We start from the raw sequence: 16293 nt of genomic DNA, 5'->3' as shown, positions 1-16293 counted from the left end.
CGCCAAACTTTTGACGAAGGTTTCCTCATTATTCTATGAAACTTTCTCCTGAATAAGTCTCAAAGGCACACACCATCATATCTGAGAAGAGAAAAAAATTTCACTGTTTTCACTAAAAATCTTCACATTTCTCCACCGCTTTCCAGTGTAAATCAGTCGTGCGTTGCTAGGTTTCGCTGCTCGGATCGACTCAAACGGAAAAATGCCATCAGTCGTATATAAAGTGTAGTCTGGTTGCCGCTCGAGCTCATTCATCAATCAGTCCAGAAGTATTTTCGAAACAGAACGGACGTTCGTTGACGATTCCGGTATCTACTTATAATATCCATTGGGAAGGATTTGTTGTGCGGAGAGTGTTATCTGTTCCCATTATCGTCACGAATCATCGAGACGGAAAGTTCAATCATTAGCTGGTTGACGCAAAATTTTGGCGATCTTATTTACGGTGTGTAGTGTTCAAAAACCTCAGTGAAAGAGACAAGTTTGCAGACTTTAGTGCAAGGAATTGCTTCCAAAAAAAAAGAGGCTCAAGTGTGTAAAAGTGCATACGAGTGATCATCGCGCGCGCTATTAATTCGCAGCTATTTTTTATTTATATTGTTACGCGAACAGATTGGAAAGTTTTTCTTTTGATAAATAGCTAATTGAGTTATTGGTTGCGAAAAGGCAGCTGAAAGTGCACTTGGAGTTTCGTGTTCGCGCAAAGCAAAACTATCGAGCAAAATGTCCACCGTTTGGGGATATACTGAGCAGAACGGTGAGTACACGTTGTGGGAAAATACACCGCGTTCGGTGGCAGAAATCAACGTTCTGGAGCAATTGTTCAGGGCACTACTACGAGGCGAGAATGTTTTAAATTGGATAATCGGTGATGTAAATGGTGCTGCCATTGATGTACACCTCTGTACGAAGCACGCACCGCTTGCACGAGGAAAGCCGCATGACAGTGCACTACTAAGCAGCAAACGCGTAACCCGTTGCGCAGGGTGAATTTATTCGCAAAATTACAATATGTAAATTATATAGGTAGCATTCTCATCTAAAATTGTGTCGCTTGATTGGCCGCGCTGTATGACGGGAAACATTTCGAGCTCGCTTAATTAACTAGCCGATCGGATCCTATTTTGTTGGCAAAGCGTTGATGTAAAACGCGTGAAGCATCGAATTATGGGATGTTTCAATTTATCTATCATCGTCGTCAGTTGAGTGCGCTTACATGTTGGCACCGCCAATCTTGCAAGCGTTGTTCAACTTTGAAGCTAATCTCGACTACTATAATTTTCTCTGTGTGGATTCATTTGATTTCTTCGACGAATAGATTACAACAGTAATAAATTAGTACATCGAACTGACGGAAAAAGGTACTATTTGGAAGCAACACTTTTTGAGATACAGGACGGACTCGATTATATACAGTCTCGGATTACTTTCCACTGTATATAATCGAGTCAAAACAGATTTTTTTATCTGTTTTTTATGCATATATGTTAGGTTTTTTGAATATAATAGAAGAATTCAATTTTTGATTCATCCCCTTAAAGTCATAAAACACCTTCCTCACAAGAAAAAAAAATATCCAGAATCACTTAGAAAGTGATAGACGATTATACTTGATGGTAAAAATCCTTCTACGCATTTGTTCGAATTTCAACAATGACAGAGTTATAGAACTTTTTTTTTTGTTTCGGACTCTGTTGCCTCAAACTACTGTATCCTGTACTGATTTAGTACAGGATACAGTAGTGGAACATCTAAATTAGTGGAATTAAATACCATTCTGGAAGCGAAAACTTAAAAGTTAGTAATTTGCCTGAATTATTGATGTGTGTGAATTGTGTTATTGATAATTTTATAATAAAAATTCAAATTAACACTCCTATACTCGCGCATTGGTCTGTCAAACCGAGAAATCAATAATTCGTTCATTTCTCAGAAAATGTCAACACTACGACTTTGCGATTCTCTCTAGCTTCGTTATCCGTCGTTCGTCATCGTTTAGCGTATCGCATGTGTTGGCACAAAGGGGACGTATGCCACTTTTTTAACACTTTCGGTCTGACACACCGACGCGTGTATAGGAGTAACTTTTTTGGACAAGTGCCTTTTATCATATTCTAGAATATTGTTGAATGAAATGTATGAATTAATGTTAGTGGCGTGGAATATCTATTGAATATAATGCATAAAATCATTACCGGACTATTCTTATTTGATTTCAGTCCCTTTTGTAACTGGATTGAACGGATCCATATATTAACTATTCGTCGATATATTCGTCGTAAGATTCATACGTTCAAAAGCAATATATAAATGTTTGACTTTCATATAGTTATTCGTTAAATATAATGGTCATACATATACACACTTGTGAAAGAATTTCACTTGTTGAAGAATTGTAAACAGTAAACTATAAACTAATTGGTAGCTTAAGGTAATGCTTAGCAGTTACAGTTTCGGGGATATTTTTTATAATGGACAATATCGACAAGAAAACAAGAAAAAGAAAAGGAAGTTCCAAGATCCTTTTATATCCTCTGTTTATGCCCTATTTAAAAAAGGCATTAATTCTTAGTTTACCAAGAAAACAGGGACAACGAATATTAGAAATATGAAAACTTTATATTTAAGAACCTTTATCATCTGGTAATTATCTAGAAGGTCGTTATACTTTCTTATCTTCGACAAAAGACCCGAAAAACACGCAACAACTGAATTAAATGTAAAAAATATGTTTGTTTCGAGCATGCAGTTATGCTATGTTTTGATGCTTACTCCAATGAAACCACAATCGATTAATACGTTTTTATGTTATTTTATAGCTCTTTATACTTCCATGAATTATATTCAGTTGCTTACTTTTAATTAATAACAGTGAAAAATTCGAATTTCGTTATTTGTGAAAAATTACTCCATTTTGACGAGGCTGAATTAGATGACTATTGAAACATAACAAAGACGAAGAAAACATATTTTTTGGAATTTTTTCATTCAATCATACCCTCTTCTTCAAATAAATGCCAATACAGCCTGAAAAATACACAATGGCAACATTACAGAGAAGTTCAATTTTCGGTCTGTGACACCGTGCGCGAGTATACGTGTTATGATTTTGCACGCGAGTACAGGAGGGTTAAACTTGATTGTTTCTATCAATCAAATTAATGTTCTCAAACCACTCAACAATTTGTTCTTTAACACCCAAATTCAATCTTTCTTAATTTCGCTACAATATCGAAATAAACTATTCCAGATAGATATACAACACAGATATTCTTTGAGGTATAGGCTTCATTCTGACATCATTTACAGGTATCGATACAGCCTATAATTTATAATATTAAACATTTGCAAAAAAGTGACAGCCAAAACCAATGATAAAATGCATAAAATGCGTTAGCAAAATCCGTAAAAACAAAGCATCGTTCATTTTCCAGTTTTGTAGTTGTTTCAACTATTTAGTTTGTTATTTTCATGTTAAGTACTAAAGAATGTATGTACCTACAATAAATGGGGGGAATTCTGAATAAGAAATCATCATTAAAATTAATATTGATATAAGTTTCTACACATGATTCAAATTCCAAACACTTCATTTTGAAATGTAAATTTACTGAACTTTAATGTTATAAATAATATAATATTCAAAACCCTCACATTCTATGGGTTATAGAATTCATTCTAACATCATTTACAGGTATCGATACCGATATAGCGCCCTTGGTCCAAAAACCATCTAAACTATAAGAAACAAATACAATCAATAATTACGAAAGCAAAATCCATTTTTTTTTGCGAGCATAACACTTTTACAAAGATGGCTAGCTAATTGACTTTAATTTGATGTATCGATCATATGAATCGGTTAAGTAGTTTAAAAGTCATGGTTTTTTAAAAGAATTGCATATGAATGTTATGGAACTTGAGACAAAAGTGCTCGGAATATGAGTCAGTGACAAAAATGGTGTTCGGAATTTGAGACAAAAGTGATTAAACATATTTTTAGTTTTTAACCATGAATATATATTTGTAAATCAATTTTATTGCAGTCAAATGAAAAAGAAGGCTCTATTGTATTCAAAAATCAAATGAAGTTCGCGAAGGAGTACCATTTTATGTAATGAGACACTGTTTAATGGCCATCAAAGCTTAAGTGTTCGGAATATGAGAAAAAACGGTATAATTGAGTCCAAAATTGTATACAGGTCGGACCCGATTGTCCGGGATTCGACTATCCGGGGTATTTTATTTTTGATTTTCGGAAATTTTGAATAATTTGTATAATAGTTCTATATTGAATTGCTAATATGGGTATCAAATGAAAGGACTTGACTAGTAGAATACAGTTATTTATGGAAAATGCAAATCCAAGATGGCGGCCAATTCAAAATGCCATATATATTTTTTTCAAAACCTCAGAAAGTTTTCGGTTAGTAGAACATAGCAGATAATGAAAAATCCAATTCCAAGATGGCCGCAGTCCCCAAACAACTAATTACTTTTTAAATGGTTTCATTCAGCTTGACCTGTTTCTATGTATGTTTGAATGTTTGAATGTTTGTAGGGTTGTCCCACATTAATAGAAAATTGACCCCATTCCTGTTGAATGATTGATCTGAAATTTGGAACACACATTTAATTCTACTGTCATTATAAAACTGCGTATTCCATGATCTTGAAAAATTCAATTTGGCCGCCGCTAAAAAATGGGCGAATGGCTTTACTTGGAGAATACACTATACTATGAAGAACATAAATTCGAAAAGGTGGCCGCCACAAAATGGTCGACTATGTATTTTTTTTTGTATTCCCCTCAATATTGGTATCAAATGAAATGATTTGACTAATAGAATACAGTATACCATCAAAATATTCCGAAGAAAGTTAGGTAAGAAATAAAAATAAAAAAAAATTTTTTTTGAATGGTTTTGATGTAGAGAAGTATACTAATGATACAGATAATTTACTAAAAACTAAAAAATAAAACAAGTAAAAAAACTTTTTAAGTTAAACGGTTTAATGTACTAATAGCTAGAAAATAATTAGACAAGTAGCAGTTAGTAGTTATCAAATCCGTTCCTTCATTAATCCAGGGCAATGATGAGACTAAAATTAAATCGTGGGGTTTATGATGAAACAACTGACTGGGGGTTTATGAAGAAAATAATGGAAATCCAACGTTTTTTTCTTACCTAATTTTCTTCGAAATATTTTCATGGTGTACTATGTTCTATTAGGCAAATCATTTCATTTGATACCGATATTGAGAGGATTGCAAAAAAATCATAGGCGACCATTTAGTGGCGTCTACCTTTTTGTATTTATGTTGTTTATTATGTATTAAGTCAAATCATTCAGCCATGTTTTAACGACGGTCAAATTGAATTTTTTAAGATCATGGAATACGCAGTTTTATAATGACAGTAGAATTAAATGTATGTTCCAAATTTCAGATCAATCGGTCAACGGGAACGGGGTCAATTTTCCATTAATGTGGGACAACCCTACAAGCATTCAAACATACATAGAAACAGGTCAAGCTGAATGAAACAATTGGAAAAGTAACTAGTTGTTTGGGGACTGCGGTCATCTTTGATTTGTATTTTTCATGATCTGCTATATTCTACTAGTCGAGAACTTTATTTTGATACCCATATTGATGAGGTTTGGAAAAAAAATATATGTGGCGTCATTTTGTGGTGGCGGCCATTTTGGATTTGCATTTTACATGAATAATTGTGTTCTCCTAGTCAATCCCTTTCATTTGATATACATATTGATGGGGATCTGAGAAAATTTGTAATACGCCATTTTGTAGCGGTCACCATCTTTGATTTACATTTTCCATAAATAATTGTGTTCTACTGGGCAAGCTCTTTCATTCGATACCCATATTGACGGGGTTTTGGGAAAGCCCATATTGATGAGATTTTGAGAAAATATGTAATTCGCCATTTTGTAGCGGCCGCCATCTTGGATTTTCAAGATCATGGAATACGCAGTTTGATGTGTTCCAAATTTCAGATCAAACGGTCAACAGGAAGGGGGTTAAATTTCTATAAACGTGGTACAGCGCTACAGACAAAGTTACAAAGTAACAAAGTCACAAACATACAAACGGGTCAACCTAGAGAAACCCGTTTAATAAATAAGTGCAAATCATAATTATAATTAAAAATAATCAATACTCCGGATAATCGAGTCCGACCTGTATAATCGAATCATATATAATCGAGTCTGTATATAATCAAGTCTATATATAATCGAATCCGACCTATACTCTGATAACTTGATGAACATCTATTCAAGAAAGTGGTGTTTTTACTATTTGCGGTAGGAATTAATTTCCTTCGAAATAGACCCTTATATCTATTCACGCTAATAATATTTTATTTATACTGAGTACCGTTATCTATTAATCATAGAAACTCCGTATACATTCGTGAAATACTTCACTTCACATTTCGTTTAGAAAAAATATAAACTATTACTTCATTGAATTAAATATTCAGCATGATTCCTGGTTATGGTGGCTGAGAACAGACAAACGACCACGAAGGGTTAATACAGTTTAAATACGCGGCAGTAGGTGTGTCAACTTATTAAAAGTTGTACAAACTGTAACAACATCCAATTATCTTGAAAGTTGCATGAGGGGTATATAAAATATTCAATTCATCAATAACAATGTTTCATTCTCTATGCGGTTGGGGGGTTTTGCATGCTTATCGAGCAAAATAGTCATACACCCTTTCTGTCCTCTTGAATGTGCATTATGGTGACAGATACTTCCCACGCATTATCAACAAATGTTTCGTGTGAACTTGACCATGAATTGACTGTACATTTCGAGATTGGCCTGAACCGGCGAAATTGCAAATTTTCACATCTATAACGACGCCGCTCGTGTTCTTGCAGTCACCAGTTTGGAAAGAAGATATGTTAGTATGATATTTTTTTCGGTCAATGGCGATCCTGTCCACTGAGGAATATGATCAATCACAGGAAATGCCGGTTCACCTTTACTCCCAATTTTCGACTCACCTTCCTCAGTTGCGCCTCTGTCCAACCATATTTAGCATCTCAACATGACTGTTGCCGTCAACATCATCTCTCGGAGAATTTTTCCACTCCATATCTCGGCTCAGATTTCATCAGCTCAATGGAAATATCAACATTGACCGATTTCGGAAAATCAATGAACTTTCTAGGACGAGTTTAGAAAATAGTTTGAAAAATTTGCTAAAACTAATAACTGTCCACAAGCAACCAAGTAAGTAGGTAACCAACATAAAAATAAAAACGAAAGAGGTTTAGAATTTAATTTTCAATCCAATAATTATAATACTACAGCTGGAGACAAATTTATATCTAAAACCCTGTTATGGTATTGGTATCTAAACTTTGTAATAACTTCCTGAGTGAGAAGAAATTGGGATTAAGAGAAGATTGTAAAAATCGATTGCTACAGTTTTAAGTCAACAAGGACCAAGACTTCTATAAGAGAGGCATTATGAAACTACCCTTAGAATGGCAAAATTTACAACAAAGCGGTGCACATTTGACCCAAATCGGAAAATCCGAAGCATTTGAAATAATGTTTTGAATTTCAATTTCATAATGGATTTCTTTTTCCCCAACCTAATATATGCAAACTAGTCACAAAAACAATTTTTAACAAAAGTTATAGGAGGTTGGGTTCAAGACACGACCACATTGTTGACGTAGAACTACGCTGTGGTTTGATTCAAGTCGCTTGTTTATAACTGCGGATATTATTTTATAATGCTACGAAAATTTTAAAATAACACTTCTACCGGTTTGGTTGCCTTGAAATGTTTTTGTATTGTAGAATCATTTGACGATAATTGTTTGAAGATTCATTCTTGTGCTCGAAGAATAATGCATGCTCGAGAAAAGCGCAGCTGTCATCCTTAGTGAAGAAAGTTTTGCTACTGACAAGCGTAACCAAATCACATACAAAATTCCAGAACGACATTTACTTTCTTGGTGACTAAATAAACGAAATAAACTCTATATGTTAATCTCAACAACATCGAAACGAGTATCACTGCTTCATTATGATCAAGATTAGCGCAAATGTAATCCTAGTTGAAAGCAGTTTTGCGACTGGCACGCGAGCCCAAATAAATTGATAACTTCATATAACTTACTGAACAACTTGGTATTCCCCAAATAGTTTTTTGGTGCACAACCCTCACACCTGCTTCACTATAGCGTCAGTTCAATGCATTGAATACAGAAAACAAACAATGTTAACTGCTTGGAAAAAAGGCTGAATATTTGCTTCAACAGAGATTCATTACTAATACACTAGCGTAAATATGTCCCTCCCGCTATCTTCCTTCCTTGTTTATATTTATCATAACGACTGCATAATTTGCAACACAAAACAATCGTCAATCATAGCATAAAAAATTGGGCGATTGTTGCATCGTTACAGGGCTAATGCAGACGGGAGCAGATACAAATGGGGTTTCAGCGTAGCGAAGATGCACTATTTTTACGTACGGATTATGAAGCAGGCACGTACGCACACAAATATCCATATATCGATGACTTGAGCCAAATAAATATACACACACCTATCTCCGTTTTGTGCTCTTCTCAACAGAAGCCCTTTCTGTTAATATTGCTAGTCTAGACTAACTTAACTGTCATCCTTGCTGGAGAGAGTTTCCCTACCGCCATGCGAAACCAAATCACTCACAAAATTCCAGAACATTTATTTTCTTGGTGAGCTGACGATAGCCTAGCTTGATGATTCCCCTCACAATTGTGTAGCTCAAAACCTTAATGCAATGGCGTCAGTTTGATGCAATGATTGCAATGCTAGAGACATCAGCTAGTGAGTAATTTGGTCGCGTCCACAGCTCAATCCGAAACGAAGACATGTGATGACGCAAAACAAGGAAGAACAAGTGATATTCATTGCTTTGATACTGATGAAAGTTTGCCTTCCTTCCTTGCTTGAGACTTTAAACTTCTTCGGTTCATTCGTCTTCAACCTTCAAAAAGGCCCTTGGAAAACTTTACTTTATCCATCATATTACCCCTCCACCCCATTGCCTTGAGAAAGGCATTCAATCCCTCGCCGTCCAGCTCGCCCAGCAACGATGTTGTTCAGTCGATTTCCTTACGAAGAAAAAAAGTTTGCCTCAGCGAGATCCACTGTTTATACTCTAGGCAAATATTCCCCTTCGTTCGTCTTCTTTTCCTTTGTTCACGGAGACTTTACATTTTACGATTTCCCCTCCGTTGCTCGTCGATGAGTTGCTTGTTATTGACAGCTCTGTTCGGGAGAGCACTCAAATGGACAGAACAAATGTTTGAGGAAATGGAAATGCTTTCAATTTTCATCAATTTAAACCATATACAGACTATGGAATTGTAATGTATAGAATATCAAACAAATCTTAGGGAATTTCCGATTCGTTTGGTATGTAAATCGTCAAAATAAGTTCGCGACAAAAATAGTTACTAACGTTAACTTTATTTCATTAAACCGTTACCTGTTTTCTGATTTGGCACCCTTAATGAAAGACGTAGTTCTACGTCAGAAAAACCAAACTACTACGGTGACATTCAATTGTTCCGTATTTCGACGGTAACAGAAACTTCGTGTTATTATATAAATAATCAGATTAAAACTGCAATCAAAACAAGATGATTATAAACATTGACGATACATTCCTTTAGCCTTACTTGTCATATTGAAGAATCGAGCCATTCAATGTACTGAACATGTAATTGCACCTTCCTTCCGTTTAATAATCTTACATAATTGAATAGCTCATGTTCTAAAATTTGAATCTGATGCAACCAATGATTCAACGGGCTAGTAGCTGGTGAAAATCACACATCATTATTCAGCTAATCCAAAAACTTTTTTTTTTTATTTTTTTTAATGTTCAATAAAACACAAACAAAACAGCCTAATGCTTTTAACAAACTGTCCGAATTAACGTTCATTACACAGATTGATTGTTTACATTTATTGGCTTTTTTAAATGAGGTAAACGTGTAAAAGGTCACACAATATTTTCGGTCCGCTTTCAGCCGACAAATTTCATCAACTGGATGGATTATTTTATGGAAATGTTAATTGACATAATTTAAGGCAAGAAAACACAAAAAAATGCGTTTTTATGTCAGTGATTGTGTTGGAGGCTACGAAAACTTCGCAACCATGAGCAGCATAGAGGGTAGATTACACATGTTTTTACAGAGCAAATGTTACTCGAACTGTAAATAACTTTCGAATGACTCTTGGAGTTCTTTATGGTTTTGACTATGAATTTATACTTAAAAGAATTGGTGAAAGTGGACTCGCGTATTAGAAAAAGCCGGTGTCATAAAATACGTTATTCCTTCTACAAATACTCATGCCTTATTTGCACGATTCCTGGTACAGTGGTAGACATTCGTTTAGCCGCACCTTATTTTTCTTCAATATGTTTAAAAATAAGTCAATTCTTTATTCAGTTTTGCTCATAAAAGACGATTATTGTTTATTTTCATCGAATTCATTATATGAAAACAACTAACAATTTATCTTTTATTTTCAAAATAATTCAAATATGTGAAATTAGGTTGGACATTCGTTTAGCCGCATCTTCATATTTCGATAAAAAAAAAATTTTGCGACAAATTTCGAGTTCAATCGGTAGCTAATATTTAGTATGTCCACCTTCATTTCGGATCACTTTAAAAATTTGATTTGGCATCGAGTCAGACAGCTTTGCAAGTGTTGTCATATCGATTAGGGCCCAACATTCCTGCATTACTGCCTTGAGGCTGGAAATGTTGTCAAATTGTCATCCGTTTGCATAGACCATCCCGGCCAAGATTCCCCATAGGTTCAATATGTGATTGCAATCGGAACTGCAAGCAGGCCATTCAAGAAGCGGAATGTCCTTCTCAACAAATCATGCCTTTGATTGCTTGGAAACGTGGATCGATGCATTATCCTACTGAAAAACAATATCCTCAGTAGCGTTATTCTCAATATGGCTAATCAAAACGTCCTCCAACAACTCAAGATACTTTTCGGAGTTCATTCGGATGGAAATGAAACAAATGGGAAGCTTGCTGTGATAGAAAAAGGCTCCTCATACCATCAAACTTCCGCCCCCAAAGTTCGCTTCAATCTCACGACATTCCGCTGACTTAAATCGTGCCAATAGCAACTGTTACAGTCCGGGCCATCCAAATTAAACTTTCTTTAGTCGGAAAACACAACATTTCGCCATTCTAGTTTCCATTCCATGTATTGCCGGGCGAAATTTAGACGGTTCTGCTTATGAGTGGCGGTCAGTTTCGGCCTTTCTTGAAGTTTCTTCCACTTGATGTTTGGTGACTCGTCCAAGATGCGCGTAATATGTCTCTTCGCTACAGGAACATCCAAATCTCCCTTAATTTGTGAGCAGGACAATCGTTTCTTGGTTGCTTCGTGTCTTATTTGACCTTTAAGACACAAAGTAACTTTGGTGTTTCCTTTTGTAGATTGTTTTATTCCACATTTCAGGCCCATTACCACGTACCACTTTCTCAGATCGACCAATTTCACAGAAAACTTTTTCTTCTTTGAACATTTTTATTATTCTCCGTTTTTCCTCCGTTAATCGATTACCTCTCGCCATTCCTTTAAATTATACGTGAATCACTAATCTGACCAACTTCTTACGTTGCACATCTAATATTTACCGTGTAAATTGAATACTCCTAAGTAATTAAGCAAAGTAATAAAACAAAAATAATGAATACTGAGAATACACTGTGGACCATACGATGCAGAACGAAGAAGAATCGGAATCTGTGAAGTTTACGAGTTTAAGCTTCAAAGCGAGATACAACTCTTCGATGTATAAAATGACAGAAATACATTTTTTGATAAAATTTACATATTCAAATTTTTTATTGTTTTAAAAAAAATCAGGTGATTCTGATGTTTCCTGATTGTTATAGTTAATGCTTTCTGGCTTACGAAAATACTACTTGGCAACGTTGAATACATCACATAGACAAAAAAAAATTACGCTTGCATAATTTGGTCAATGTTCAAACAGTCATAACTCCTAGAAATATATGCTTATTTGGACGCAACAGGTTGCCTTTGACGGGAATGCTTGTCTAGGTTTATTATACTGTTCTCGGCTGCTGTCAACTTATGGAAGGTTTGGCGAACGTAGAAAATATTCCGGATTCTGAGAGTATGTTGAAAGCTGCCAATTTTCAATGTTTCATTAATTAAGAGAGAGTTTAATGCTACCAAGGGAGCCACGATCCGTTGGGATACAATCGATATGTAGCCATTTCCATTAAATCAACTTTATATAAGTTACTTAGTACTGCTTATGCATTGCATTATGTTAATACGAGTTCGATACTACGATGTTCTCAACCTGAACATATTAGGTTGGGGAAAACGTAATCTATTATATTCTCGGTAGCTGGCTTCATTGATCAATATCTCGCGTAATATCGATCATACAATTTCAGGTTTAGGCTCGTTATAAAGGTTATATCCAACACTAAAAAAATCCGTCACTGTTTTTTTTTTGCTCTATTCAGTTGTGAGTTGCAGGATGTTAACAATGGAGGTCAACAAAGAGAAAATTCTGTACATTTTACACTTTTTCTTTTATAAAGGCGAAAATGCAAGCCAGACCGCTGAAATTGTGAATGGTGTTTATGGTGCCAATACTGCAACAGTAAAATACGTGCAATTTAATTTATTTAAAAAAAGGAAGTATTTTTTAATTATTTTTTTTATTTTCTTTAGTGCAATACACTAAATTCAGATCTCTACAGTCAACAAATGGATCGTTCGAAGCTAGCGATTGACCAAAAACGTCCAGAATTGGCGAATAGAAAATACGTTGTGTTCCATCAGAACAACGCAAGGCCACACAATTACGAGAGCTTGATTGGGATGTTTTAATGCATCCACCATATAGTTTTGATCTGGCACCAATCAATAACCACCTTTTTTCTCGCATTGCAAAATTTCTTGAGATATAATAAATTGGTATCAAGAGAAGATTGTAAAAATCTATTGCTAGAGTTTTCCACCAATAATGACCAAAACTAGAGATAGAGACATTATGAAACTACCATTAGAAAGGCAACAAATTTTACATCAAAACGATGCATACTTGACCTAAATCGAATAATCCGAAGCATATTAAAAATAGTTTTGAGCTTCACCCATAAGTAATGGATAACTTATCCTTAACCTAATATGAAAATTCGATAGAAAAATTGTAATCATCCCATGATTTCCATACTAACATATCGCCATATCGTGTCGGTCGCTAGAGTATCAATAACCCAATTTACACAATTCTCAAACAATAGATCTAATCATAACTTTCGAACGCATCGCGAAAAACAATGCCAATGTGATGGTAGAAAATGCGTCATTCGACCAGCCTCAATCAATCAAAACGCCATCAGTACCGATATCCGCGCACAATGTTCGAAAGTTGGTTTCAATTTTCGCACTCCGCTCTGGCCGCAATCGAGAGCAATCTGCGCTGATAAGAACTCATAGCAAAATCCGCGATCGCGCGATAGTAACAATCATTGTTTACATTATCGGCTCCTCGAGTGGCCTATGTCGTCAATGCTTGAGATCATTGTGGTAGTGGGGGGAGGGCATAATGGGTTACCCCCTCCTTTTGTGGGGTCCAATCGGTACGGATGCTAATTGTTTTGTATCTGCGAGACGAAAGCAAGAGTCATAAAACTGAACGGTTTTTCTCGGTTGGCTTTTATTGGCTGATTGGGGAGGGATTACTTTTTGTCTTCTGTACATATTTTTCCAAGAGTGGGTCATCGAGTAGCTCCCTTCAGAGACACCATCAATTAATCTCGTTTTCAAGTGTATTCTCATGAACAATGCACTTGACTACTTGACGTAGTAATTTCCTACCGTTATCATGGTTCGATTCATAGATTATGAGTACCACGTGAACCGTTTTAATTGGTGATTGATCGAAAGAAGTCACGCGAATGATTTAGGGACAGCATTTTTATCGCACAACTCATTTTCACGACACTCTGCTGCTCTCATTCCAATTGAAGCTGTTTGCGGTTGTCAGTTTACATTGCACTTGAATTCGATGATAATGACGGTTAGATTCGATGTATGGCATGTTTATCGCACCATCCAGTTGTTAGAAATCTATATCAATTTTGTTGTTTCTACCTCTATTCAATAGAGACAGAGCTAGAGAGTGTGGAAAGTGGTGATTGATTACGAACGCAGCTATTTTCTCCATATAAATAACTCAAGTCTGATGTAAGCATTGGACTGGATAGCTTGATCATCTTCATCTTTTCCGAGAATTTTTGAATGTGGTGTGTGTTGATTATTTTGTCTGGTTTTGCATTCCACGAGAATTTTTATTACTTCGTAGATCTTCAAGATAAAAGTGGAATACAATAGTCGACTTTAATAAATAAAAAATTGAATGTGCATATAGAAAACCCATCAACAGCACGTGTCAGCTACTGTTTACTTCGCATTCCTAGCATTATCGGTTGAAAATTGCGCATTGTTCTTACTTATTAATTTGTTGAAACAGTGCACATTTCCCATTCCCCAAGCAACAATCAAAAGTTTCTCTGCTATAAAGCAATTTAGTGGCTCTACTCAAATATAAGTACTAGCCATAGTTCGTCATTGTAGAGCTCCTAGCTTCCGGCACCAGCCAGAGAAGCTATTATTAGCCCGAGACATAACAATTAGAGTTTTTAACGAGTTTTGACGACACTTTTCACCGAATGGAGCGTGCCTAGTCGAGGCTTCGAATGTATCCGTCGTGTGCCACGTGAATATTTATAAACAGTTCTGCCCATAAAACACCCGTTCGATTTCAGAACAGTCAGCAGCCATCGGTAAAAACAGCCTTTTTTGTCGAATTCATTTCGGATTCAGTCCAGAGAATGTGTTTGGTTGAGAAGGTTGAGAAAGTTGGTTGCGTATCATAGATGAATTTTTAAGATTTTTCTTAACTGAAACATTCGATTATGAAAATGTGTGCTGGCGAAAATCGTCAACATCACCTGATTTGTTTTTCTCGAAGTGAGCGAACACATATATTTTTGAGAAAGTGTATTATTATTCACGTTAGTTCTAAAAAAAATGAAACAAGACCCATTCAGTGCATCGCTTATTGATGTTACAATTTATAACCGAACTTCCGAAGATAAACAATCACTCCGACCACTAAGTATGTTGAACTTCATAGGCCCATCAATAATAGGTGTGAAGCTCACCGTGACAACACGCATCCAGTGGGAACTGTTGCTTGTTTAAATTTCGCAATGATTGAAACGAAACGGTTGTTGCGTTGCAAACAACAATCACCCGTCGTACACTGTGGGAGTTGTTGATAAACAAATCTACACGTGCGTACGAATTTAAATCACTTGCGCTAAGTGACTGTTGGTGTTTAGATATTCAGATCAAGATAATAGGCAGCTACATGGGATACACCGTGGATTGGCTCGATATTATCCTTGGTATTCCGGTAATTGTGTGGACGATCGATTAGTGTCGTAATTATTCAAATAGTTTAAGTTCATTGGAGCTTCCATGTTACGTCGACGGACTTAACTCGCGATCAGGTAAATGCATACCATGCAAAACCACGATACTATCTCTCTCCACCATTGACTGAAATTTTCTGGAATTTTAGATCGATACACGGATTTAGCCAGTAGGAGAGGTGGGAGTAAATTTTTATTTATTTATTGTCGTCAATCAAAATTGTAGACCGATACATTCTTAATACTACTTAAAACTACTTACTTAAAACTAAAAAAAAAAATAAAGAGAGCTGGCTGAATAATTAATCCGTTTAATTCAAAAGAAACAAGTTACATAATCAAAAAATTTTTTTTTATTTATTTATTTATTTCGTCAAATCAGCTTAGACTAAATATGCTGCCCAAATATTACAGTGAAATTTAACTATATCTTATTCTATTCAGATAGTCTTTAAGCATTGACCTTGACATGGTTACATCAATTATTTCACTGTGTTCGTTACAGAGGCTCATCATACGATTAATAGTACTATATTTGGCATAATTCGTTCTTCGGTAATCTATGCAGAAAATGTTAGGGTTTCTCAGGTGCCTAATCGCTGCGTAAACATTTAGGTTTCCTAATATTTCTTCTGAGTCCACTCGTTGTGATATGATGTCAATAATAAATAGAATCATGGTAGAGTTCCGGCGTTCTTTTAGGCTTTTAATATTGAT

General features: G+C 35.5%; 1 protein-coding gene across 1 annotated transcript in view; it reads left to right on the top strand.

The window, feature by feature from the left end:
* The first annotated feature begins 211 nt into the window (after positions 1-211).
* Positions 212-16293, top strand: part of LOC129777566 (carbonic anhydrase 2) — a 74541-nt gene continuing 58459 nt past the window's right edge. The window contains exon 1 of the mRNA XM_055783915.1: positions 212-757. Coding sequence (XP_055639890.1) covers positions 724-757 — 34 coding nt within the window. The 5' untranslated portion in view covers positions 212-723. The remainder of the gene's footprint in view (positions 758-16293) is intronic.

The sequence above is a fragment of the Toxorhynchites rutilus genome, chromosome 3, assembly GCF_029784135.1.
Source record: "Toxorhynchites rutilus septentrionalis strain SRP chromosome 3, ASM2978413v1, whole genome shotgun sequence".
NCBI lineage: Eukaryota > Metazoa > Arthropoda > Insecta > Diptera > Culicidae > Toxorhynchites > Toxorhynchites rutilus.
The sequence above is the reverse complement of the archived record's forward strand: the minus strand, read 5'-3'. Positions and strand labels throughout refer to the sequence as shown.